Below are 26,333 nucleotides of genomic sequence, written 5' to 3'. Positions count from 1 at the left end.
TGTTTGGCAAATACAGTGCTCTCCTGCCCAGTGTGGGAGACGCTTCTCACTCTCACTTGGTAGGTAGGCTTTTTGTTAGTTCCTTCATTCTGGGATCTTCCAGTGTCAACGGCAAGAGACTTTGTAAATTAAGATCATTCTTGTGTTCCAGAAGTGGCTGCTAAGCAATTTCTTTGCTGCTTTACTAACGCTTACGCATTTTCTTTATTAATGTTTACTTCTTCCTGCAGTTTCCTTAAGGACTGAGTGTCCTGTTAGACCTCCTGTGCTGCCTTCTGGTTCCTTATTGCTTCTGAGGGGCCTTTTTTTGTGACAGCAGTTTTCATTAATGATTTATTGATCCTTTTTCTTCAGGATGTCAGACTGAAGCACTGCTAAACCTCATAGCACCCCTCTGCCACTTCCCTGTCCCCTCAAGGCCCCAGCTGTAGGTCTTCTCCCCTGCCTCAGGGTTGGAGGGGTTGCATGGAGGAATACGAAACCGTTTGCTTTCCCTTTTCCCACCCAACCTCTAGGACCGCTGCAAGCAAGAGCCTCTCTCTGACTTTCTCCTCAGACTGCTGCAATTAGAGGCTTCCACTCCCCTGAAAACATTTTTTCAGGTACTTAAAGAGATTTAATCAACAACAGAAGTGATTTCAGCCTAGCAGAGATGTGAATGTTGCAGCCTTGCTTTCTGAGTTTCTTCCATAGGCTTACCTGTCTGCCCCTTGCATCTTCCAGACTTCTCCACTCTCCACTGGGCCTGCTTGGCTTGGCTGTCACACCCAGGAGCCCGTCCCTGTCCTCCATCCCTGCTGCCAGCAGTGTGCCGTTCCCCCAGAGCGAGCACTGTTTGAAGCAGCAAACTCCGAACTTACTAACTTTGGAGAGGGTTGCCCCTCTCTTAATGAGGTTTAACCTCACTTGATGATTATCGGTGTGGTTCTGCTGAAACAATCTGCAAACACACAGCAAGCTGGGGTCTGACGTCTGACAGATGTTGGTATCTGGAGAGAACTGAAGGTAGTCCTCTAAGCTTTGCTGTCAGTCCAGCCTGTCCGCAGGCTTGGTCATGCTTTTGCATATGTACAGGCTGTTAGCCCTTTTTTTACCAAAATATAAGTTAAAAATGAACCCTAAGTATTATGGATGAGACTACCAGCAGATGTGTGAAGAAACAATCTGGTGTACATTTCTCTGAAAACTTTAACTCACCTATTTGTGCATGATTCATTTTGATCCTTTCTATTGCTTGTTATACATAGCAGACAGAGATCATGTTTAAAAAGCTTTTTTTTTTGCTTGCTGCCCACTTAAATCTTACAAATTATCTTCTAAAACTCAAAAAAAATGTAGCTGTGTTACTATCCAAATGATATCACATAAATATGCTGTCATAACTTCTGATTGCAAACACAGTTACGCAGACTTGTAAAGGGGGCCTCTTGATGGCTTTCAGTAAGGCATGCTGATCCCTAGCACATCTGCTCGTGCTGTCACTTACTCAGCTGCATCTTGATTTAGCCATTGCCCTCCCCCCAACTCATTTCATGAGATAAATATTGTGTTGTGAAATATGAAACTGCATGACTTCTTTTCCCCTTTGGTCATAGTCACACCCACTATGTGAAACTAGCCTGTTGTAAGTACTTATAGTACAGCCCTATTAATTTAAGGAACTGATTCATCAAGCCGTGTTGCTTGCTCAGCTATTCAGAGCTGTTGTAATAGTGTTCCCTTACTTACGTCTCTACCTTGGCAGCCATGTTGAGCCTGTTCTGGTTCAGCGTTTGCCTGCTGAGCTAGTTGACAGGACCCAGGAGCACACTGAAATGGATTGAAAGATTTAGATCCAGTATTAATTATTCTTCTTCCAGCCTTACAGCTAAGGGCGATGTGGATGGGCTGTATGCCTGGTACCTAGCTGGTGCAGACCTGGAGCAAACTGGTTATGATGGCAGGAATCCCCTCCAAGTAGTAAGTGTGCATACGGCTGTAGTCTGTATGGCATGCTATCTGTGTGAGTAATACCGCACGCTGTCGGGTAATATTAATTTGGGAAAAGTGAATGCTGCTTTGGGAACTATAAACCAGATTAGAGTTTGTTACAAACTCAAGTCTGGTGCTGTTCCGAAGTAATAAATTGTTGGAGCCAGAATTTTCTCATCTATGTCAGAGGAATTAAAATTTAAATTGGATTTTAATTATTTTGTGGTAACATAAGCTTACTTCCCACAAGTAAGTATTTGCATGTCCTGGTGCACAGAATGGCAGGATTTATTCATGTTTCTACTTACAGGCAGAGGCTACAGGGTGTAAGGAGGTTCTTGACTTCTTTAGACAAAAGCAGTAAAGAAGGTAAGATCTCATTTTCAAGTGCTAGATTCCTGAAATGTATGGACAGGCATATACATGGATAAAGGGGCGGTTTGTATTTAACCCCTGGTTCACCCCAGGGCATCTGGGTTCAGCCGGTGTCCCTGCCTTACTTTCTGATACGACTCTGAGTACTTTAATCCTTTTTTGTAGAGCGGGGCTGATGCTTATTACTCTTTTTGCCTGAGCCTGGAAGTGCTTTTTATGTGGTGCGTTCCACAGCGTGGAAAAAACTTTACCAAAATAAAAGCACCGAGGGCAGCAACGTCTCATTCCGTCGGCCCGTTGCGATAAATTAATTGCTCCTCTGTCTCGCCTGCATTAGAGGAAATGCCTTTTATGGGGGCACTCAGCCAGGCCTGGTTTCCCGGGTGCCGTGCCCACAGCACGGGAGCGCCCCCCGCTCCAGCCGAGCTGCGGGGCGATGGCAGCCGTTGGGCCGCACAGCCTCCCGCTCGGGAGGCGCTGCCGTGGCACCCGCAGCGCCCCCACGGGTGCTCTCCTGTCCGGCTTTTAATGGAACACCTTACGCCGGCCCGTCTTCCCGTGTGACACAGTCGACCACCACAGGAGCCGTGGGGCAGACTCTTAACAGGCAGGAGTTAGCTGTGCTACACGCGCCGGCTGCAGAAGGATCCCCTCCCACAGAGCACCCTGCTGAGGCCTTGCTCCCGCGCCGGGCGCGGGAGAGGGCAGCGCCACGGCCTCCCTCTTCCTCAGACCCTTCACTGCAGCTGCCCGGTTTTCTCTGACACAGACTCGGCGTGAATCTCTTGTGCTGCGAACACAGAAGGCGTGTTTCCCTCGCGGTGTGCATGTGAGGCGGGGGTGAGCCTCGTGTTCAAAGCATCAGCTCTGACAAGTCTTTCTATAGGAAACTTGTCTGGGCGTTTGGCCTCCTCCAGTGATGTGCTGTAACTGGAGACATTTAAAACACTTCTCTTTCATTTCTTAGAACACCTTTCTGATGCAATATGTTGTTGATTTAGGTATCTCTTCTCTTATATATTGGCAAGTCTAATCTCATTTTAAATACTGGGAGGAGATGATCTCCTTTTTTAAATAAAATTAGCACAAACTTTAGTTAAAGGTTTTGCTGCATCCATGGCTACCTTGACACTTGTGTGTCCCATTTGATCAATGTGAGTGAATTCATGTGTATATGACTGGGGAACTGCAACTGGAACAGCGGCATTTTTGTGTGTACTGATCTAAAGGAGCACAGGACAGAATCTGGCAGGTTTTGCTTTCCTGTAAAGCTCTGGGGTTTTCTTTGGTTTTAGCTGATATAGAAGGATTAGATATAATCACGGTTTCGAGCATTTAAATGGAAATTTTCCAGTGTCCAGGATGAAGACGCTAAAAATACCTTCAGACTATGAGTTATTCCATATGAGGGATATCCATTTTCAGTGAAATAGGCCTGCAAAAGTCACTTTTCTTTCGTAAGTGGGGAGTAAGTATGTTAAATCCTCAACTCCTTCATGGATCATCTCTTAATTCCTTTGGACTGAGCCACCGGTAGTGTAGGCAGTCTGAAGGAAGTCTTCAATACTGCATGAGAACTCGCTTGACGGACTACAAGGTCATCTCTTCTGGGGAAGGTTTTGGATACTGCCTAGTTCTAAACATCCATTTTCTCTTTCTTCAGAGGCTGTAGAAGATGGTTGCTCCTCTTCAGAAATACCAGCTTTGAACATTAATGGTGTTGAGCAGTTATGGGAGGAGAAAAGGAAAGGAACAACTGTGACTGTGCTTGGAGCATACAGGAAAGCTAAAGCTTAAAAATATTATTTATTAGGATCCCATTAAGTTCTTACTGATTTTCTAAAAATGATTCACTGCTTTATCTTTTAATCACTTTTTTTAAAAGTTTTTTTTTAAAACAAGCAAGGTTGGAATGTATTGCCCTTACTGTACAAGTTCTATTTCTAAAGAGGCCTTTTGAATGTTCTTATGTTAAATCAATGAGGACAGTATTGCAGGCATAGCAAACGGAAATGCTGTGGTGATTTCATACCAAGAAAAAACAGTGGATTGTGCATTTCTGGGTTTCAGCTAATAAAATCTCTGAGGAACAATGTTGGTTTCACTTTGTCTGTTTTTTGCAATGGCTTGTATCACTTCAGTTGCAATTACAGCAATTGTGAGTGTCAGTGCAAACAATTGAATCAGTCATGGGCATCTGCCTGCAGTTGTGTACTAATCTTCACCAATGTGTCACTATAAAACCTCACTTAAAATGAGTAGGAGGCAGATGCCATAAAGCATGTTTGTGGGACTGTCTGAGTGAATTGATTGTTTTGTTTCTAATAGCATCGTTCCCACATCCTGACCGGAATATAATCAAGATTGCTACATGCTGGACACATAATTCTCTAGACTGTAAATGTGATCTCAGTATTAGCAGACCCCAAGTTTAAAGTCCCAACGCTTTCAGACTAAAGAAAAAAGCAATATATATATTTACAGCTATGTCTGCTCTAGAATATGTAAACATAGAGAATACTTCAGGCAAATGCATATATTGGGGATGGCAACTTTTAATTTCACCTACAGCTCCTGCAATAATCTATGTGGATTTTCTATCTGCTTCATCTGAAGGGAATCTTTGAAGTGCAGATAGTTTTTTCTTTTTCCTCTTTATACTCTTCAACCTTCCCACAGCTGCATGGACTACTTGCTGAGCCTGCTAGTATTAAAAGATTCCCAAGGTATGTTGCATATCAGATCCCCCTAAAACAAGGTAACTGTGCATGTAGTTCTGAGAAGTGCTGTATGCACTCCAGCTAAACACAAAACAAAAACATAAAAATGCCACATTCTTTAATGCAAAGAGTACTGCACCTCTTCACTACGGTCACAAAAATTACAACTATGCTGTCTCATTATTAAATTATGTTACATAGCAATAAACATGCTTCAGATTGAATAAAGTTAATACGGAATTAAGTAAATGAGATCTAGCATCAAAAATCAGGCTTCAAATTCATCACCTTTTTGGTGTCTTATCTATAAATACATAAAGGTGATATATGTAACAAAGCAAGGTTTGTGAAAATTTCTATGATCAGGAGAAAAAACATGCACAAACGGTATTTAGACCTACTACCTTAACTCTCTGACTCCTAGTCAGTAGTCTGAAAGTTGATGCAAGGAAATCCCTTGGTAAACTTCTCTGCAAGTGACTTCCTTTGGATTGGAATATTTTCTTTTTTTTTTTAAATGTTTCTCAGATGCAATAATTTGTCCATAGCAGCATTCATTCTTTACTTCTGTGCCAGAATGACTGACTGGTATATATACCGAAGCATCAATATCAGAAAACTTCCTAAACATAACGTTCTTACATTTCTAAAATACAATATCCATCTAAAGTACAAAACATTCTTTTGAACAAAGAATGGTATTCTGGTGTGAATTACTGAAATAAAAGGTCTCAACAGTAAAACTGAAGGAGAGGGAAGAAAACAGACAGTCGTTCTCTTCCTGCATGTAAGCCAGGTAAAGACACAAAGGGCAACATTTAGAAATGTGATCTAGTAAGAAGACTTCTGGGTAGAAGCTTGTAAATCTAAAATTAAATGGTTTGGGTCATGTTTACAGTGACAATAAAGCAGTATTGGCCTCTTTCTGACAAACCTTTACAGAAATGTATGTTAATTAGTAAGTTACCTTGCATAAGATAGTGTTACTGCAACTTTCTAGAAAATTTGCAATTTGCCTTACAAATAGACCAATATCTAACAAATGTTTTAATGGCAAACACACGAATGCAAATTTAAGATTTAACTGAAAAAGTACGGGTCTCTCTTATATACATCAAAATTTCATTCCAGAACTGTTAAGAGTCTACAAGTGTTAAGAGAAACTGTGTATTGGGTGTGATTTAAAAAGTGGCAAAACCCACCCAGTCAAGGCCAGAAACGTCAGCTCCTGACTAGGTGTCGGGGACAAATTTCAGTAACACTTTCAAGATCCTGTGTTTGTCTTGTTTGTTTATTACACCCTTTGCTCCTTGCAGTGGATTTATTAATCATGATTATACTCTCTGTGATAACTCCCAGTCTTAGGATGAATCTATTTGACTGTAGTAACCCTTAAGCTTTACATAGTTATTGGTCAAAAGCAAAATCTTAATATGAGTCAGGAATGAAAATGGTACCTATTTGTTGCTACCTATTTGCTTCAGTTACTGTAAGCAGCTGAGTGTCTTTCATTAGTTAAAGTATGCTGGACATTCCAGGGACAGCTTCATTTTTTTCAACATCCTAATTTTGCTCCTTCAGATCATTCCTGAGAAGATCAAATACACTCTTGTTTTTATCCAGCAGCCTACTGCTTGGTAAAGGTTTGCAGAGTAAGCAGCCGTACTGGGCCATTACTAATGCAAACACGCTCACTCAATTGCCAGGACTAGCTGCGGGTCCGTTTCATAATGTCTACACCAGTTTTAACTCCAGTCACCCATGATGTCCATGTACCCGTTCATATCTACATCCAATTATACTTTGTTAGACCTAGCACATACTGGGAGGTTCATCTGCAGATCTGTGCTGGGTATTTTATACACAGTACACATTGGAATAGTGTGGTAGAAGCTGGAAGAAGTTAATTTTGCATGATTTGGTGCAGAAAAGTTTGTGATACTGTTTAGTATCAATTTTTAATGCTTATTGGAACTTAAAGATGACATTTCGGTTTCTGTTAGAAAATAGCAGTGGCTCCCATTCTTTTCCAACCTCAGTCTAACAATGCAAACGTTCGAGCTGGAGCTTTCCTTGCCCTGCACAATCGCCAACCAGGGAAATGCCGTGCCAGGAAAGCACGCGCTCCCGAGGCAGCCTGCTCGTGCGCGAGTGCCGGAGAGGCGGCTGAGGGTCTGTGACCCTCCGGTTGTGCGCAACTTCCGCAGCGACTGCAGAACAGCATAAAAGCACGAGACTGTAGCTGCTGCACAAATGTTGGATTTGTTTCCAGCGCTGAATCTTGTAAGTTGCAGCGATGTTCTGGGAGTGAATGTGGGTGCTGGAACCTCCGCTGCCTCTCCATGGAGGAGACGCTACGAATGCCTCCTGTCAAAGTCAAACATTACATCAATTCTACAGCTTTCTTCACTTGAAAGACAACACCCAGCTTCCACTTTGTTTCTTTTTCCTAACGATCCAGCTAATACTGCCAAGGGACAGGGACTACTTGGCCCATGTCAGCACTTCTCTAACACTGCAGAAAGCAGAGATTTGCACAACTAACATGTCCAAGTTCCTGCCTGATTTGAGTTACAGCTTTCCTTTCCTGAATGCAACCACTTTCTTTTTTACTGATGTCTGAACACATTAAATTTCTGTTTGGAGATTCTCTTATAAAACTTCTGTAATGGAAGGGCATTCTTAATTATTTGAAAAATCAGCATGTGCTTGCTCTCTTATTGCATGTCGTCTTGGTAAACTGTTAACATCTGTCAAGGCTGGCCAACCCACTGACAGATTGACTGTGTCTGATCAGTACTTGTTGAATTAAATCAGCTGTTCAGCAAGGCTTCAGTATCTGCTTGTTCTTCTTAAATTGCTAAGTAACTCCAGTTCTGCACAACTTAACTTAGAATTACTATACCATAGCACGTCTCAGTTGTCTCATACAACAATTTTGGCATTCAGCAATGAGCGATAAAGAAACCTCTCATCTGGAAGTAAACTGCTTTATCTTCCTTGAATCAGTGTTTCATTATTTGCAGTCTTCTGAATGGTGTGATCTACTGGGATTCTTCCAAAAAGACTGTGATCTAGTTGGAAGATTTGTCCATTTTTAAGGCAGGTTCAAGCAGTGAAATGACCGAGGAGGGAAATGCATCCCTTGTACATAGAAGACAAAGTGCACCCAGTTCCACTTACACACAAAACATTAAGGGACCCGCAGCCTCATCAAATCCTGCCATAGGTGTAACCCCTTCTCCAGGTGCTTATGCTGATCCCTGCATAGGACCTACCGCAGCAGTGTAAAAATAAAATGCTTTTAGTTTCCAACATCACAATTTGTTAGATCACTGAGATAAACCTGAAGTAATTGTATAATGGGCGAAAACAAGAAATTATAAAGAATCAATCAAGTGTGCGCTGCATATGTCATCATAAGCATTGCTGATACGTTTGTGTCTCTTCCAAGTGGATTCTATCAGCAGTATAATCATCTTCCAGACTAGTAAGACTAGTCTTTCCATGATTCTTTAACAACCTTTTATGACACTGTGGTGCTTGATTGCATGGTTGTCACAGCACGTATATTTTAGTGACTCTTTTAGAAAAGCTACTAATGTAGAAAGCTTATATGATATGTAAAAAACTGTACTGAACCATACAAATGAATCTGTGGGACTCAAATGTTGCCATCTTAGATAGTCCATGAGTCAGAATAAAATCTGGTACTACCAGATCTATTATTTCTGCGAAGTGTCTACCTGAAAATTACTTTTGACACTTCATTAGACCTACATTTGTTTACCTGTGATCAGCTGAATGGGGAGAGGCAGAAGCCTGCGTCTCAGAAGTGTAGCTGCGACAAGTATCCTGAATCGCAGCAACAAAATGAAATGGCCGGTGTAAACCGCACAAAATAGCACCGTTTAATGGGAGTCTCTTTGGAAGAGCCGGAAGATTTGGCCCTTGATGTCCAAATCCGTGCTGACGCCTGACCAAGATCGCTGCTGGCACAACAGGAGGGATGTAAGGAACGGGGTCGCCGCCTCCTCGCAGGCTCGGGGGCCAGGGGAGAGGCCGTGCCCCGCTGCCCTCGCCCAGCCCCGCCGCAGCTCGCCCGCTCGGGCACGCTCAGCTGGTGCCTGTCCTGCGCGCTCCCCCGGCCGTTCTGAGCCCCGCGCCTCCCTCCCATCCCCAGATGCTGCACGGCAGAGGGAGACGTCGGGCCAAGGCCACGCGAAGGTGCCGGCCAAGAGCTTCGTGCCGCCCCGCTGTGCAGCCTCCTGCGAGCACAGGCCCTGCCAGGCCTCAGCAACGCGCGGCCTGGTAGCAGAACGGCCGACGGCTGAGGGGTCACCAGGGATCACCCTCCGCCTTGCAGCGGCAGGAAGCATCACCACGACAAAGAAGCGCTCTCGCAAGCCACGGTATTTTCACACCTTCTCAGCTTCAAAATGGGACCAGAAGAATAGCGGCCAGGGGAGACGTCACCCGGCCAGAACTGCCGGCTTAGTGGTGTGTGCAGCATTTCTGAGTGCAGGTGAGCCCTGTTAGTTACATGTTTATGTGCACAATAAATGTGTTTCTTCTGTAGTGCCACTGTTGTAGAGCCTATTAGGCTCTTGTGCTTGGTGTTCAACAGTCACAGACCCTGGTTTTAAGAGCTTACAAGTGAAATTAGATGAGACTCCACACAGTGCGAGGCGACAAGAAAGAGGCAAGAGAAAGACAATAATCTTTGTTTATGTCAGGTGGTTATTTCTACACCTTGATATCCAATTACTTAACATTAAATGATTAATTATTAGCACAGAAGGGGAATGAGAGTCTGGCAATTCAGCAGCAATGATCATGTATAGCAAAGAAAAAAATTTCAGGCTAAAGAAAAAGGAATCTTAATGGCAATCTTTTGCTGAGAGATAAGGAGTCATCACAATTAGAACAGAGAGTTGTAAATTAATCCTGTTATATGCAAGAAGCTGCTGCGCTGGGGAGATTCTCTGAAGGTGATGCCTGTGCATGACTAATTACACTTGATCTTTCAGGGGGTGTGACTTCCTTCCTCCATACATTTTACTGTGGATCTTTGTGACGAGAGCCCAGGGAAAGAGGGATTTCAATGCATCGGATTCTTCCTGTGGCACATCCGAATTTCTGATTCCCACTGAAGGGTCAGTTTTGGGTGACATCATTTCCAGCACCCCCGAGGCAAGACATCCAGCAGAGATCTCTGCTGAATCCCACAGAGCTGCAGGGCGTCAGGACAAAGATGACTGCCCGCCTGTTATCTCTGCTGACTGCAAGAGTGTGATGTGAAATAAGTCAGTTTATTTACTTGGACCACTCTGACCAAGCTCTCTGCCCACAACTATGTCACCATTCACCACTGTTGTTCGGAAAGTTCTACATTCAAGGACATAAAACCAGAAATATGAGATGTTGCTAAAAATTACCATGCTACTTCACTGCAAAGTCACACTCTGACTCTCTGTCTTCAATGGCTTGAACCAGCCAATACTTAGGAAATCTCAATAGACAGTCAAATCACTGGTAGTGACTTCCCTTCTGATGGCTTTATGGGACAGGGCACGTGATTCTGCGAACCCTGAAAAACCAGCTGGTCGGTGAATGTGAAAAATAAAGTTGGTATGAAGTTTGTGATGGCTACTACAGTTAAACATTGCAATCAGTTGCGAAGTTATTAAAGCACACTTAGTACATAGAAGCTAATCTTAAATATTAATAGCCCGGCTGAAATGTTCAGAAAAAGCTAGTAATTTCAAGTGTCAGCTACCAGGGTCTAACCTGAACCTTAATGGTAGAATAAAAGGTGGCTGGCATTTTTTGAAAGTCAGCACCTCTCGTGAAGTCGGGCACCTGGGAAGTGAGGCATTCAAAATTACGGGTCATGTCAAAATCTTGCTCACTGGCTATTTAATTTGTATTTTTATTTCAAATTTTAAAAATCCCAAACAACACAACATACAAAAGAGGAGAAAGGAGAATTGATTGTGAGGAGATAAAAACAGTAACTATGAGACTAAACCTTACCAAAATTTGGTGAAAATACTACAGAGATTGTTTATGCAGAGTTGCTTGCAAAACAGGACTCAGTAGATTCCATTTCCCATACAAACATCTCCAGCTGTCATCTTAACAGCACTGATGTGGCTCCTAACCTTCCAGTGGAAAGTCATGGTATAACCCACACCAGGACTGCAGAAGTGCCTCCTCACTGTTTTCAGTATGCTTTTCCTAATGTTTTTCAGGGCTCCTACAGTTGAAGCTTCTCCATAATATCAAGCTCAAAGCAGAGGCTTACAGAGCTCCAGGACATATCCACTTGATAGCTCACACACCATCTCTGCAGCACAAAGACTGTTTTTCTTTCTTTTTTTTTTTTAATTTTTTTAACAAGTGCTGATGCACAGGTAATTGTACCCACTGATCCAGCATCAAGTGGGCAAAGCCCTGAGGTCTCCTTATTCTAGACTGGTTATTAAAAGTACTGACATGTTTAACGTTAAAATTGAAAATTTGAAGTAGAAAACAGAAAATTTATACTATTACTCAGTGCAAGCTTATCGTGCAACTGTATACAGACATCTTGACTTGAAAAATTCTCCCAAAAAGCAAAAAAGTACATTAATTTGTATAATGTTATTTACACAGTTAACTTCTGGAATGAACAAGACATTAAATCAGAACAAGGAAAATGGTGAAGAGTGGTATTACACGCTAAATTGGTATGTAACCTCTGCAGTGCTCAGGGGCGATGAACTGTCTGTTTAGATGGAGCACATGAGATACAAACCCCTCTCCTGCTAAATTGGTAATTTTAGATTTGATCAAAATTTTGTACACAGAGTGGCGGCATTTTCCAGTAACATGAATTCTTAGCTTTACATGCAGCTGTTATCCATATTTTAATTTCTAGCATGTTTTTATTAATTTAACTACTGAATGGCAAACCCCCAATCTTACTAAAAGTTCTTGGTCGGAAAAACATCCCACCCCATCTCATTTCTCTATAAATCACTCAATGTTATTTAGGCAATAATCTCAAAAGCCTTCCTATTTATGAGGAAGCACTAGGCCATCATTCAAGGTGTTTATTACTGCAAAACACGTTACTACCAAGCTATTATTATGCTCACATGTGACACGTAGTGGGCTGCTATATTGACAAATGAGTTTGAACCAACTAAAGTAAACAAGAAGTTGCCCCATCAGTGTTTGCTATGAACATATGGAATGCTGATTTCCCAGGGTGGGAGAAAATCCACTTGCACAGGGCTTTTTCTGTTTACCAGGCCCAAGAATATGACAGGTACTTTAGAGGACATGTCAGGCTCCGGCTCTTTGCTTAAGAAACCTCCAACCTAATTTTAGGTGAGCATAATGAGCAAGAATAGCAAATCGGTAGGGAAATGATGAGGAAGGTAAAAACGATAAGCTGAGAAATGGTAAGTGCCATGTCCAGCCTTAGTTCGTGTGCTGGATTTATTTTAAGTTTAGAACTGTCAGACAAAACATGCTGTAGTACAAGGAACAGTAGTTTGGGTTGTCCCATGCCCTTCCACAACATTACCTGTGGAGTAAGGTATAGGCAGGAAAGCACTGGCAGCTTTTACCAAAGGAGTGTGGGGATTTTGATGGAGAATAATGATAGCACCTCCCATTTTTCACATCATTTTTTCAAAGTAGAACCTCCTTGAAATATAATCTTCCTCTTGTTACCTGAGCATTCATGATCTTCCATATTCTGCCATGCAAACAGCACGCCTTTTTATGCCCTCCCACAAGCTTACCCTTCATCTTTGCTTCCACCCAGGCCAGCTCTTTGTCTCTTACAATCACCCCTGGCATTATGTCTGCTTTTCTGCTGCCGCCTTTGTTTGAGACCATCAGCTGGTTAGTATTTGCTTTCCCCTTCCAAGACAGCTCTGCTTGCTGTACAATGTGCTGAAGCCACCATGTTCCAAGTTACAGTGTGCTGCTCCTCCAGGTTTCAGCAGTGTCAGTGCAATCGGAGAGCTCTCAACTTCTAGTGCAATGAGTCCATGCTGGGTAGCACAGGCCTTTTTTTCACTGGGCTTGTGCCCCTGGACTGCAAACACATGGGAGACATCCCTCTTGCTTGCTTAACAGGGCCATTTATTGCACGGGGATCTCTTAAATCACAGAACTACTGTAGTCACATATATGCAGCTGAAAAAAGTAGGATATAAATACCTAGTTTAACCATCAGTAGAAACTAAGGACTAGTTACTATTCCTTCTATACAACTGAATTTTTCTCTATATACAATTTCAGAATGAATTCTATTCTTTTAATGCTCCAATCACCTTTTGTACCTTCACAGAGGAAGAACCCCTTGCATACTGCTATCTGTCCATTTCTACTGTTGGGTACCTCTACTCTTCTACCTTTTAAAGCCTTCAGCCTATTCTCTGAGACTACATAGCTAAGGGAGGTAGCAGGATGTTAACTTTTGTAACTGGGGGTATATGGGTGAGAAACAGAACTTATTAAATAATTACCTACATAAATTAAATGTACCTTTTCCCACTGCTTTCTAACATGTAAGTTACTAAAAAAAGAACATTTTTCATAGTAGTGATCTAAGGGAATTTATACATAGACTAGGTAGATCCCTTTAGGCCAATAAAGTTCTAGCCACCCCTGACATACCCCTTTTGAAGAAACACAAGAGACCTGGACTTTTACTATATTTTTCCCTGAAAAAAATATAAAAACTTAAAACATTCAATCAGTAAAATCACCAACACTTATTAAAAAACCCCGAAGCAGAAGATGATTCATCCTGCCTAAACCCTATAAAGGTTCTGGTACCTCAGTTCCCCCCAGCTGCCCCAGGCAATTACCCACTTAGGGCTCAGAGTTCTTCTTTAGGGGTCATCAGCTACGTGAGTCTGAACCTGGACCAGAATAACAATGGGATCCCTGGGGATTATATATCTCACCAGTGCAGTAGTGGGTTCTGACCGGTTTGGCTGGAAAGGGCTTTTGCACCCAGTTAGTATGGACAGTCGGGTTATTATTCAGCGGAGTGGTATTGTGGAGCCATGGGTGTGGGTGTGGGTTTGTGGTTGTCAGGGGCAGGCCAGAGTTGGAAGTATAGTTACTGGGATTATATATAAAATACAGCTCACATGATCATGCTGTGCATGCTGTGTACATCACCGGCAGGACTGGAAGACCTAGCACACTGTGTCATAAAAGAAATTACTCTTCTTACAGGGAATAAAAAGCAGCCTTGTTTCTGCAGATTTCCACTGATGTCAAGGACAGAGGTCTCCTTTAAATTAACTCACAAATAGCGCACCTTCCTCTACCCAAGGCAATCGAATGTCCTTTTGGGAGAATGAGAAGGTCCGGAAAACCCATACTAATTGGACTATCTGGAAGAAGGAATAAAATTAACTTCTCTGTTTGAGTCTGAGAGAGCAGAGCAGAAGAGCAGGAGCTGGTTTTACCAAAGTGGACTGAAATGCCTCCAGCCTAGATCTGGGGAACTTCCTCAGCATGAGGTTTGCATAGGCTCCTAGAGTAACCTGTCTGCTCCTGCTCCTGGTGCGAGCACCACGTTCACATGAGCCATGCTGGAAGAGCTTCTGCACAGCCACGAGGGCTGCTCCCTCCCCTGCTGCTCTGTGATGCCCGTATGGGCATTTCCTCTGGGACCAGCTTGAGTCTCCTACATATTTTTAAAGGGCCAAAGATCACAGGATCTGGAGCACCAAAATTCATACACAGCACTTAGACAGTTCTTTAAACATTCAAAGCACTATATAAACATTAGTGAAGCCTCATAAGATGAGGTAGGTAAGCATTATCTCTCCCTCTCAAGGTGTGGTAAAGTAACTTGGCTGAGGCTGTAGGCTGAGTCACTGGCAGAGCAGGGTTTACCATCCACATCTTTTTGAAATGGTGTCTCCTGGGCTGGCTGGCAAGAGCAACGTGCGGTCAGGCAGCGCAGGCAGCCCGGCACCACCGGCAGCCAGCATCCCCACTGCCGCCACTGGGCAACCTGATGTTAGGTCTCCATACACGCTGTCCTGAGGCAGCGGGGCGTGAAGCTCACCCCAATACCACGGCTCAGAAGCCCCGGTGAATTAGGTTTCGTTGCTATTCTGTCTACGAAGAGAGTAAAATTGAGAGGAATTAACTGAAGAAGCCCAAACTCTGAGCTGGTTGCTCCCTGAGTCACGTCTAAGGGTGTGACAATGAGCGAGTGGCCTGATTTTTGGAAGTTCAGGGCATCCTCCCCCTTGTCTGCCCAACACCTCTGAAAATCAGGCCCTTCCTCACATTTCTCAGTCCTGATTTCTTAGTCCTGCCTTTCTGTAAACCAAGTAGTGCGATCTTCTCAAGGTTGGGATCATTCAGCAGCAGAAAGTGAGCTCTGAAAAGACACAGTGCTCCCCAACTCCTCAGACCTGGGGAAACAGCAGCAGGGCTTGTGGGGACAGATGGGGAAGATGGGGCAAACCCTGCCCCCCCATGCACAGCAGGTGGTTTCCCATGCCATTTCTGAGGAAAAAAAAAAAAAACAAACAAAAAAAAACAACAAAAACCCAACAACCTCGCAGTCACGAAAGTTAAAGTCAGTTAAAATCAGTAGTGAACACTTCCAGCCTCGGGTAGCGTGTGCCATGCTACCCTTCTGGAGGGCAGGGCAGCGCGTGGCAATGCCACCAGCCCGCGCAGGGATGTCGAGGGGCTTTTTCTCATCGCCTTCTGCAGGCAACACCCCCCTGCCTCCTGGAGAATACTGGCGGGTGGGGAAGGAGGGGAGACCCGGCTCCCGGCGCTGGGGACGCCAGGCAGGAGAGCGGGCCTCTCCCCCTCAGGCCTGCCCGGGGCCATGCGGGGCGGGAAGCCGCCGTCCTCGCCAGGCGCGACGCCGCGACGAGCGTGGAGCCCGGGCCAAGGTGGGCGTGCTCATCGCGGCGACGAAATCCCCCGGAGAACGTGACGGGCCGGTTTAAGGCTTTTTGTTTTGTTTTGTTTTGTTTTGTTGTTTTACTTTTTTTTTTTTTTTTTTTTTTTTGGCGGCTGGCAGCCAGGCGGAGGGAGCCGGGAGGGTGCCGAGGACAGGCGGCCCGTCAGCGGCAGCTCCTCTGAGGAGAGCGCAGGGTGGAGTCTCTTACTCACCTCCCGGAGCCACCTCCAGCTTCGGCGAAACCTGTCGAGCAGTTTCCCCCCGGTGACAGGGCGGAGGGCAAGGAGGGCGGGCGGGAGGAAACGCGCCGCCTTGGAACAGGTTTGTCCTTTTCTACCTGCTGACGTTTGGCCGCCCCAGATGATGGCTGGAAACAAAACCGCCCCGTCAGTGCGAAGGCAGCCTGGAAAAACTGGTCGTGTCAGGGGCGAGGGCTGCATTCCTGGCTGCCGCGGCAGGGGACGGCTCATCCACCGCGAGGTACCCGCGCGGGTATAAAAGGGCCCCGCACGGCGAGCCGCGGCAGAGGCGGGGGGCCGGCCGCGGGGCGCGCAGCCCGGGCTGCCTCCGAGCCGGGTCCCCTGAGGAGAATGGCTTTTTTAAATTATTATTAATTTTTGTTCTTTTTAAGACTTTTTTTTTTTTTTTTTTAAAGAAAGCTTGTTGCCTTCAAGCTTTCAAAGCCCCAGCGCAAGGCCGGGGGGACGTTGGCGGGACGGCGGCCAGCAGTAAGTGGCGGCGCTGAGTGAGGGGCGGGCGGGGAAGGCGGGCGGGGGGCGGCGGGCCGGGCGCTCTCCCCGCGGCTCTTGAGCCGCCCGCCAGTCCCGCATGGGCTTTTTGGTTTTGTTTTTTTCTTTTTTTTTTTTTTTTTTTTTGTTTTTTTTTTTGTTTTTTTTTATTGTCCCCAGGTCCGCCGTGGCGAAAGGAAGACCCAAGCCCGGGCCACGGAGGGAGGGGGAAGCGCGGAAGCGCGTCCCCCCACCGCCCCAATTCCCCCCCCCTCCCCCCCCAGGGCAGACCGCGGCTCCTCAGCCTCCTTGGTGCAGTGGTTCTTAACAGTTCAACAGTTCTCTATCATAATTGTGAAATGTTTAGGACCACTTGACCAGCGAGGCCCGGGCATCGGGCCGGCAGCGGCGGACGAGCGAGCCCCCCTGGCGCCGCCGGAGACCTGCAGCGCCTGCGGGGGAGACGGGCCCGACCGCCGGCCCGAGCCGCCCCCGGAGCGGGGCAGCCGCCGGGCCGGGCGGCCCGGGGGGGGGGGGGGGGTGTTGGGGGGCCGAAGGTGGGGCCGCACCGGGGCCGGCGGGAGCTGCCCGGGCCGGCCCCGCAGCGTTGGGGGCCCGGAGCCCCTGGGGCGGGCGGCGAGGAGCGGAGGGGAGGGAGGCGGGAGGCCCGGTGTGGCGGGAGGAGCGGGCCGGGCCGCGCCGCTGGACCCGCCGCTTGCCGTGGTTCCCGCTCTGGGGATGGCAGAAAGAGCGCTGTCAGTGCAAGTACTTTAAAAAAAAAAAAAAAAAAAGTTTTGCATGTACTGTGGGAGACGAGTTTAATATCTTAAAAGTAACAGGTAGGATAAGTCGTGCTGCTGCTCTGACTGCGGGCAGCTGGCTCTGTTAGAGGTAGGCTGTTACACTTACTGTGTAACCATTTATTCTCCCTTTTATTCCCTCTACGTTCAGATGCACAGATAAAAAAAAAACTCAGATTGCCTTTGACTCTCCAGCCTGCATTCTTCAGAGGCATCTCACCTTTCGGCTGGTAATACATGCAACATGTATTCAATGATAGCACTTTTTTTCTCTGCATGCCCTTTCATTTAGGGCAGTGTAGCCTCTATGCTTTGGTGTTTTATACTGTATTTTCCATGGATACGCCTGTTGCAGGCAGTTAAAGGATTATCTGGACTTTCTGTCCTACCTTCATCAGGATTACCTTAGTGGGTGTCTGCTTTTAAGACTGTCACACTGATGGCCTGGTTTGAAGGTCTGTGGACTTAACCAGTTTGGATGGACCTTAGCTAAAATGGTGGATCTTTCAAACTACAGCTGCAGAATTCTGAGTTTTTAAAAAAGAGAGGAATAAATCTCTGGAAACGGCAATTCTGCCAACAATTTATTTTTCTTCTAAAAGGGTAGCTTTGTAAATGAGAAGTTCTTCCTACCATGCGCTCATTCTTCTCTCTCTTACTGCAAGTATCAAATGGAATTACAAGTGTGTTAGGTTTCTTTTTTTGTTTTTGAACTTGCATGTAAATAAAACAGGCAACCAACTGATTTATAAAATGGAATTTTACTGCTTTAAATTTGACCAAGGAAGCATAGTAAACGTGCCTCCGTGTATGTTTTAAACCTTAAAAACCAACAAGCTGTATATATGTATTTTCACCATCACTTCCGTGGTATTGTGTTTGCTTCAAAAATATGCCATCTGTCATGAACACAAGGTGCATGAGTATATTTGCAGGTAATTCTGGCCTCACTGAAGTCAAGAAGAGTTTTGACATTGCCTGGAGTTGAACTGTGATCTTCAGAAACAGACCTTCTAGGAGAAGCTGCAGATATTTGAAGAGTAGGCAAACCTGATATGTAAAAATGGTTCTTGGGGACAGCCAAGGAAAAGCATCATTTTTACCTACTGTTGTAACTCAGAACAAGTTAGGCAAGGTTAATTACAGCATAATAGGGTTTAATTTAGCTGGGAATGAGGGTATGGAGGCTGCTAGCAGTGTTTCTCAAACTGTGAGGCTGGCCTCCTTAGGCAAGCTTACACAAGCCCAAGGCAAATGGAAAAACACACTTTGTCTGGGACTTGGCAAAGGTAAAACCCCCACATCTATTAATGATGATTCCTCATTTGCCAAGGCAAAAATTGAAATGCTCTCCCAAGGAAAAGATTAACGACCTGTCCCACTTAAGGGTCTGATGATTCAATACCATTCTGTCTGGGTTCTAATATATGGCACTCATTATCACAGCCTCTGAGCACCTCCCAAATATTTAAAAAGAAATAACGCTAGTGTTCTGCACACACAGTTCTCATTAATTTCAGTGGGTGTTGTGAATGTTTAAACACGGCAGAGCAGAGCCCTGAAGAGTTGAAAATAGACTTGCAAAACACACTGTGGGTTAGATCCACAGCTGGCTTGAATCGGCACAGCCCTGTTAACTTGAGTGGAGTTAGTGATTTACACCAGCTGGGGTTTTACCCAGTGTTTTTCTCTCCTGCCCCATCTCCAGTTGGTAAGTCTGAACCTCTCAGCTGGCTGTATCCAAACTTAAGTGGGAATATGAACTGTACAAAGTAGGGTTTCCTGTTTCTAGGGAATCCTCTTTGCACAGCTCAAGATGATGTAAGTGTTGGTTTTTTTCCTATGTTTTTAGAAAGAAACCTGTTTGATGGGGGTGAGAAGAAGGTTTTTGTTTTTTTTTTTAAGGATAGTGTCATTCTGGAAGAGCAAACCTGTGGGGTGGTTCTGTTTACACAAAGACCTTGGATGTTCCTCTACTGGGTTGTCCATGTTAAGACAAACCTCTGCTACTGATTACTTACAGAAACTGATGTTTCAGTATAATCCATGGCTAAAACTGGGGAGCCTCACAACATTAAGGGACTGTCTCTTTTATGTGTGTTTTATTCTGTGACATTTAAAGGTATGGAATCGTGTTGATTTCTGACCATTGTGTTTCCTCTCAGACTGGATGAACTCCTGATGACAGGCTTCTAGTTTTCATAAGCTGGCAGTAAGCCATGCGATTGAACAAACAAACAAACAAAAATCCCCAACAAATACGCAGTGAAAACCTCTGGGCAAACAGCCCTTCCTTGTGATATTGTCTAAGCTAAGCAAAAGCCTGAGGGGATGAAGGGAGGAGACTTTTCCGCTAAACTTAGTAAAATGCTGCCCCGCAGTTGCAGAGCGTGTCTTTAGCTCTTACTATTAACATCTCAGACAATATTCCAGTTTGTTATCACTGGAATCTTGGCCTTTGGATAATTTTTTTTTTTTTTTACACTCCCTTTTTAAATGAATAGCAAAGGTATTATGGCTAGACTGGAAGCAGAGGTGTATTAAACCTGGTTCTGGACTAACTCCTGGCCTAAGGAGGCCTTTCTCATTGTCTGCTCTGCCCAAGAACAGGAAGTAGAAGCACATTCCTCCCTCCCCACCCTTTTCTGTAGGCTGCTTAATGCTTTGGCATCACCTTGTAGTTTCAGTATACACAAATACATTGGATGGGATGCAGATTGGTCATGGATTCAGGTGGCAACACCTAGTAAAATACGCATTCAAATCAAATTCACATTTGAATTAAGAAAGGTGTGTTTCATGTTGCTCTTTCTTTGTCATCTACTGAATAATAACCCTCTGCGTAGGAGCAATCTAGATACCAGTGCCTCTCATCTATTGAGTAATGCTGTAATCAGGGTGTCCTGAACATCATGCTTGGGCTCTTGAAGAAGAGACAGTTGCATCTCTAGAAGACCTTAAAAATAACAGTTCAAAGCTATTTTATGAAAAGTTAAAAAAAAAAAAAAGTATTTCTAGACATCAGTAGTCAACATTCACAGAGGGTTTATGCTTAGCTTCGGGGATGGTACTTGCGATGTTCACACAATAATTTCCATGCCAAGAGACCTGACTGCCTCCACTTTGAGCATCAGAAATTCTTAGGCCTTATCTGACTGTTTGCTTTATTGACCTAAGGGGGAAGAACCGGCTTACCTACTGCTGGCAGCTTCTGATCCCACAGACATGAATTAATGTCCATACTTTCAGCCTGCATAAATTGGTGTATTGTCTTCTGTTTCCATGTAGCTGTACCAGTTTACCCCAACTGAGGCACGAGCCTTGAAATTATTTCTCCCTGAAAGTGATTTTATGCTCAAAAACTATGATGGAGAATGCAGATAAATTTTGAGAAATGTATTTTCCAAATACAGTTAATTGTCCATATCAGCAGTAACAGCATCCCTATGAGATAAATGGGGTGACAAAGTCTGTGCTTGATTACAATGAAGGCATGTGGGGTTTTTTTGCTAGCTGATTTGTTTCTGGTTCCCTTCTTTGACAGAAATTTATCTGACAACCTGTGATTTTAGAATTTGCATGACTTTCATTTTAAAGGTGTTTATAGTGTCCAGCAACTTATATATTGGTAGCTGATGAGTGCTGGTAATCACCCCACTAACTAGTTTTTGTTCTATCTGTCTGATACAGAGATCAGTGATTTACATCTCCCTTTAGTTTGCATGGCTTCATGTAATCTTTCTGATGTTCTCAGACAGACCCAGCTCTCAGATAATGATTTTTACTGGTGTCTGGGAATACCAGTAAATGAAAGCATTAATTCCTACAAGCATGGCTGGCGAGTTTGTTGTGTCTCCTGTTCGAGCTTGTTTCTTTGCCTTCTTTTTGGTGACAGATTTGGGTCCCGGGGGTGGCAGTGTAGTGGTGTTTGAAGCTGGAGTAGTGTGCTGCCAGTTTACCTTTTATTAGGCACTTGGATATGATTCACTTGAAAAAACATAAATACCTAGTTGAACTAACTTTAAGGTTAGTGCAGACAAATGACCATTCTCGGGTGTGATTCGTCTCAATGTGGATGGCTCAAGTAAGTGAGACTCATTCTAACCTAAAAGTAACTGTTTCTCTTAGTTTGATAGAAAGTGGAGCAGTGTCACTAAACCAGGCATGAGACTTACACGTTGTGGACTGTGATGACTTTAACCCCCTTGTGAGTGTCCCTGCAGTCTTAGTCCAATACAAACCCTCTAGTTAGACGTAGCTGCTCTGCTCCATTGGTTAGATCCATTCCGTTCCTCAGCTGCTAGGTTTATGTGAATCACCTTTTTGCTTGCTTCCTGGAGTGCAGTGGGAAGCAATTTTTAGAACAACAGGCACTAAAATTAGAAATAATTCAGTGACACTTTTATAGTAGCCGCATGCAGGAGTACTTGTTCCGTAGTAGTTTAACGTTCACAGTATCATAAAACAGCTGTAGAGCTGTTTTTGGTGTCAAGATGAAATAAATTTATAATAAAGTTTAGTTACCACATTTCATGAGTCTTACACAGAACTATTTTTGCCGTTAGCTTTTTTCCTGACTCCGTAAGAAATCAGGACTGGGAGAACTGGCCTCAAACCAAAAGCCCCAACTGTTTTTTTTTTTGGTGTGGGGTTTTGTTTGCTTATTTTTTTCTCTGGAACATTGTACACAGTTGATCTGGATTGATACCCAAAGTGTAATGTATTAGCCTTTCTTTTGTTTTAGGCAGTTTTAGTCTGTTCTAGCAAATGTCATCTTTTCTGGGTCTTGCAGCAGAGCCAACCTTATGAACCTGTTCAATGTCAATGGTTCGTTAATTGCTCTGGTATTTTCATCCTGAGTACCTTGTTGGGTAGTTTTGTTCCTTGTTGGCTTGTTTTGTTAGATGTTTTGTGCCCCAAAGGCTCCAGCTTCAGGTTTCATGTGCTTTAAGGATAACAGGATCTTTATTTAAGACAGTTCATAGCTTTCATTATGGCAGAAGTGTTTGAAATAGTAATCTGACAACACAGAAATGCTCAGAAACTGATAAACAAATGGGTTCAAAGCCATTTTTACTCTCATTTTTGTTATAGGATGGGGATAAATGATTCATTATGTCCTCCTTTTTTTCTTCATTTTCTTAATGCTTGTAATTGGCAATATTGCATTGCAATAAGCTCCTAAAGATGTTCTCTATTAATATTACAACATCCAAACAGAAGGCCAAATCTTTTATCTTTCATATGGGCTTCAAACCAGGAAAACACCAGTTACTTGTGTACACCGATGGAAGAGAATAAACAAACAGAAGATACTAAAACTGCTACAATGATCTGTGTGTTTGTCACTTCAGGTAAAACCAGAGATTCCCGATCCCAAATGCTGTCTGGCCCAACCTGTGTTTTGCTGATCTTATTACCAGGTCAGAAGGCTCGTGAAGCTCAGTTGGTGCTTGGAGAAGTTACTTTTGGTGGGCTGTTGAGAAGGCAGTTTAAATTCTGGCAGCAAGAGATCTGGAAAGAGGTTCCCTTGTCACCTCTGTTGCCTGAGGAGCTAGAATTCATAAGCACCTGGCTTCAGGCAAGAGAGGATCTGGAGTAGGAAGAAGTGGCTCTTTTCACCATAGCCTTTCTCTTTGCAGTGTCTTGTGCCTCCTCCTGTATCCTTCCTCTCAGAATAAGCCCCTGCCTGTGGAGTATGCTGAGTTTTGTGGATCATGTTCCTGGACACCTTAATCTCTACCATGGATGGGTAGGATCTAAAATGTGATTTAGAATTGGAAGGAGAAGGTCTGACAGGATTTTTATTCCAGCTTGATCCATCCACTCTCATTGCAGCTTGCATGTAAACTTGCCTCATCAGGCCATGCTTACCCTGCCGCATTCATGCTGCTTGATGTCACCTCAGCAGGGTTGTGCAGGTGTCTTTGGGGACCACTGTTGGCTTCCTATTTCAGCAGTGCTTTGCCAAATAGTGAAGGTCAAAGTGGTGGCATCCCAGGCTCCCTCTAACCAGATTCAGATGTAAAATTGTAAAAGGCAATTTTGTGCTCGTGTCAAATTAAAGAATAGTGTTTTATTGTTTTCATAGACTCAAAGTTTATAAGGCCAGAAGAGGATATTCACATGACACTAATTTTAGGTGGCATGTGTGAGAGGCTTATCTTCCCAGACCTCTCCAAAGGGAGGACAGAGGACTGTAGTGCAGCTCCTGGACAGAATCCCCTTTGCTATAGAGAAAGTGTAAAAGACAGGCTTAAATCAAGTGCACATCAGGAGGCAGTGTGAATGTCTTCCATTGGGATAAACTAGTTCCCTGTCTTGCATAACGCTGCTAATAGGATGTCCCTGGAATATTTATGGTTTGGAGTGAAACACATCTTTTGCAAAGACATGTGATCCAATTGAAAAAATAAGGCAATTTCCAGACTCTCTAAAATAAACAGGAGATTCATCACGTATAATAATCACATCCTCCCTCCCTATTTTTCTTTCCCTAGTAAATACAAACATATTTTTCCTGGCTCTTCTTATGCATTCCATTTTGTAATAAGGGTTTGAACTAAAAACAGAGTGACCATGCTACTTTAAAAACAGGCGCTGGATTTTTATGTTTGTGCAGTCTGTATATTAAACATCTAATATCCCAGAAGAGGCCAGCAACTTGCAAAGTCATGCCTTTCCAGCCTCAAAGCCTAAATTTAGCTTCAAAATCCATATTTAGACTTAATTGTAAGTGGTCTAGAAAGTCAACATGTAAGATACTGCATATTTCAGCCTGTCAGCATCCAGGAATGTGGGCGTTGCCAGTGTTCACTTGCTGTCCCGTACTCATCACATCAGGGCTGGTGTCAGTCTGAACCCATGCTGCTGTCACTTCAGATGCGATTTAGTGACCCTGTAGTGATCAGCGAACGGAGTTGCTATCACAGAAGTTTCAGCTTGTGGATATGGCTCCATGAATTGATGAATTATTATTGTTACTTATTGATCAATAAAAACAAATATAGAATGTGTTTGCATAAAACTGTATTTCTTTGACAGAGAGAGAGATAACTGACCTGGTTTCAGGCAGCTTCCTACTGAGAGCACGTATCGATAATCTTCCATGTACCATGAATTCCAGAAATAACAGGTTAAGACTGTATTTATCTTTTTATATAGTGTCTCTTGAGAAATGTTCTGAATATAATAGTAATAGAAAAGTTGTTGCCCATCTTCCCTTAAGAGCTGACTTTTCAGCACGGCTAAGCATTGTACAAGATAGGTCCTTTACTGCTGGTAGCAAGTAAAACAGTGCTCTGTCCTGGGACAGAAGATCGTACGAGCAGACACCTCTGGGACCTGCGTGCCTGTAACTGTTCTGCCACATTTAGCTATACCAGCGCTAATATAACTCGGGCAGTTAAGAAAAAATAGTGCTATGAACTGACATAATTGTAACAGCAAACCATCCACTCCTGTGCCTCTCCTTCTCATGTGTGAGTTGTTAGTTAAAAAAAAAGAAAAAAGCAAAAGGCCATTTGGCGGCAGCATGTGCCATGTCACCCTATGTGTCCAAGCTGTAGAGGGTACAGGACTGTTGAAGTCCCAGTGGCTTAGGCTCTAAGCCTGGTGGCTTAGCTCTTTCATTTGGGTGCTTTCAATCACAACTTTTGGGTCACTGGTGTTGACAAAATGGAAACTATCAATCATCTTTGCAAAGATAAGTTCAAGCAGTATAGCTGAAGATTTTTCTACTGCTGTCACCATTGCTATAGCTGTGAAATTGATTTCTGAGGGGTTGGGAGTCTGCGGTGAGTATGTGCAACCTTGGATAAACTGGGGTTATTCCTGACTGTGTACTGGAAACCGAGCAAGAACTATTAAGGGGCTGAAAATAATAGACTATTGTGGGGCCAGAAGAGCAGCTGTGTTGCCGGAGGAGCTGGGAGCTCTTGCTGCTCATGAAGTAGAGAAATGGTGGAGTGGTGGTGGATGGATGGGGGATCTCGCTGCAGGATCAGCGCGGTGGGGCGCTGGGCTAGGAGAGCAGCCAGCCAGTGTGTTACTGTGCTGTACTAAGGTCACACTTCTGGGTGGGTTTGAGAAAAGAGGTGAGTTGAAATGAAGGCAAGAAGGGGATGGGTGCCCAGGTGGGGGAAGGAGAAAGATTAGGATGAATGTATTAGGAAAAGGGTAGAAAAGAGAGTGGTTTAGGTATTTATTTACTTTGGGGTCTTTTTCAGTGAAGTTTTGACTCCTTAGCTCTTTCCCGATGGGACATCTACCTCTGTGTGGGAATGCTACTTTTTCAGGCCTTTTTAAATCTTCCTTTGCCCACTCTGTTTCCCTCTCTTTTCCCTCATGTCTCCTTTCATCTTCATGCATCTTCTTCCTGACTGCATTTCCAAAATCCTGTTTCACTCTGACCTCTTCCTCCAGTCCCAGCTGCCAGAAGGGTCATCAGAGGAGAAAGTAACCTATGCTGCTCAAGGCTGTTGCTGGTTTTTCCAGGTAAGTCCCTGTTAAGGTTTATTTAACTGAATCAGTGTACTGGGGAGGTTGCCTCTCCCAGTTATTGTTTTAGTCTTCTGAAGAAGATGTTTCTGATTTCTTTCCTCCCCCACTGGAAACAAATTTTTCCTTTGTTTGAACAATCAGTTTGCATCTGGTATGTGATGGACTGTTTTGGCTTGCTGTGTTCAGCAGAGCTGGCTGAAGGCTTCTCAGCTATGCAGGCAAAGCAGCCAAAATTTGATACATTGCCCTATAAATAAGGGCACAGGCCAGGTGTCTTCTGCAG

At 44.1% G+C, this 26,333-nt stretch overlaps 2 protein-coding genes across 14 annotated transcripts in view; both read left to right on the top strand.

Moving 5' to 3' along the window:
- Nucleotides 1-4,439, top strand: part of ASPG (asparaginase) — a 48,401-nt gene extending 43,962 nt beyond the window's left edge. Inside the window, exons 14-16 of one of the 2 annotated variants that reach the window (XM_032981714.2) lie at nucleotides 1,860-1,959; nucleotides 2,282-2,340; nucleotides 4,010-4,439. In XM_032981714.2, coding sequence (XP_032837605.2) covers nucleotides 1,860-1,959; nucleotides 2,282-2,335 — 154 coding nt within the window. In that variant the 3' untranslated portion in view covers nucleotides 2,336-2,340; nucleotides 4,010-4,439. Of the gene's footprint in view, nucleotides 1-1,859; nucleotides 1,960-2,281; nucleotides 2,341-4,009 lie in introns of those variants that run through there. The other variant, XR_004405516.2, reaches the window with a different exon arrangement.
- An 11,883-nt stretch (nucleotides 4,440-16,322) lies between these two features.
- KIF26A (kinesin family member 26A) overlaps nucleotides 16,323-26,333 on the top strand; it is a 121,886-nt gene continuing 111,875 nt past the window's right edge. For 3 of the 12 annotated variants that reach the window (XM_042799116.1, XM_042799109.1, XM_042799108.1), the window contains exon 1: nucleotides 17,282-26,044. The gene's annotated coding sequence lies outside the window, so the exon portion shown is untranslated. Of the gene's footprint in view, nucleotides 16,342-16,477; nucleotides 16,749-17,281; nucleotides 26,045-26,333 lie in introns of those variants that run through there. The other 9 variants (XM_042799112.1, XM_042799118.1, XM_042799113.1 and 6 more) reach the window with 9 other exon arrangements.

The sequence above is a fragment of the Tyto alba genome, unplaced genomic scaffold (genome assembly GCF_018691265.1).
Source record: "Tyto alba isolate M040663 unplaced genomic scaffold, T.alba_DEE_v4.0 Super-Scaffold_29, whole genome shotgun sequence".
NCBI classification, from domain to species: domain Eukaryota; kingdom Metazoa; phylum Chordata; class Aves; order Strigiformes; family Tytonidae; genus Tyto; species Tyto alba.
Note: the sequence above shows the minus strand (reverse complement) of the source record. Positions and strands in the feature narration are given on the sequence as shown.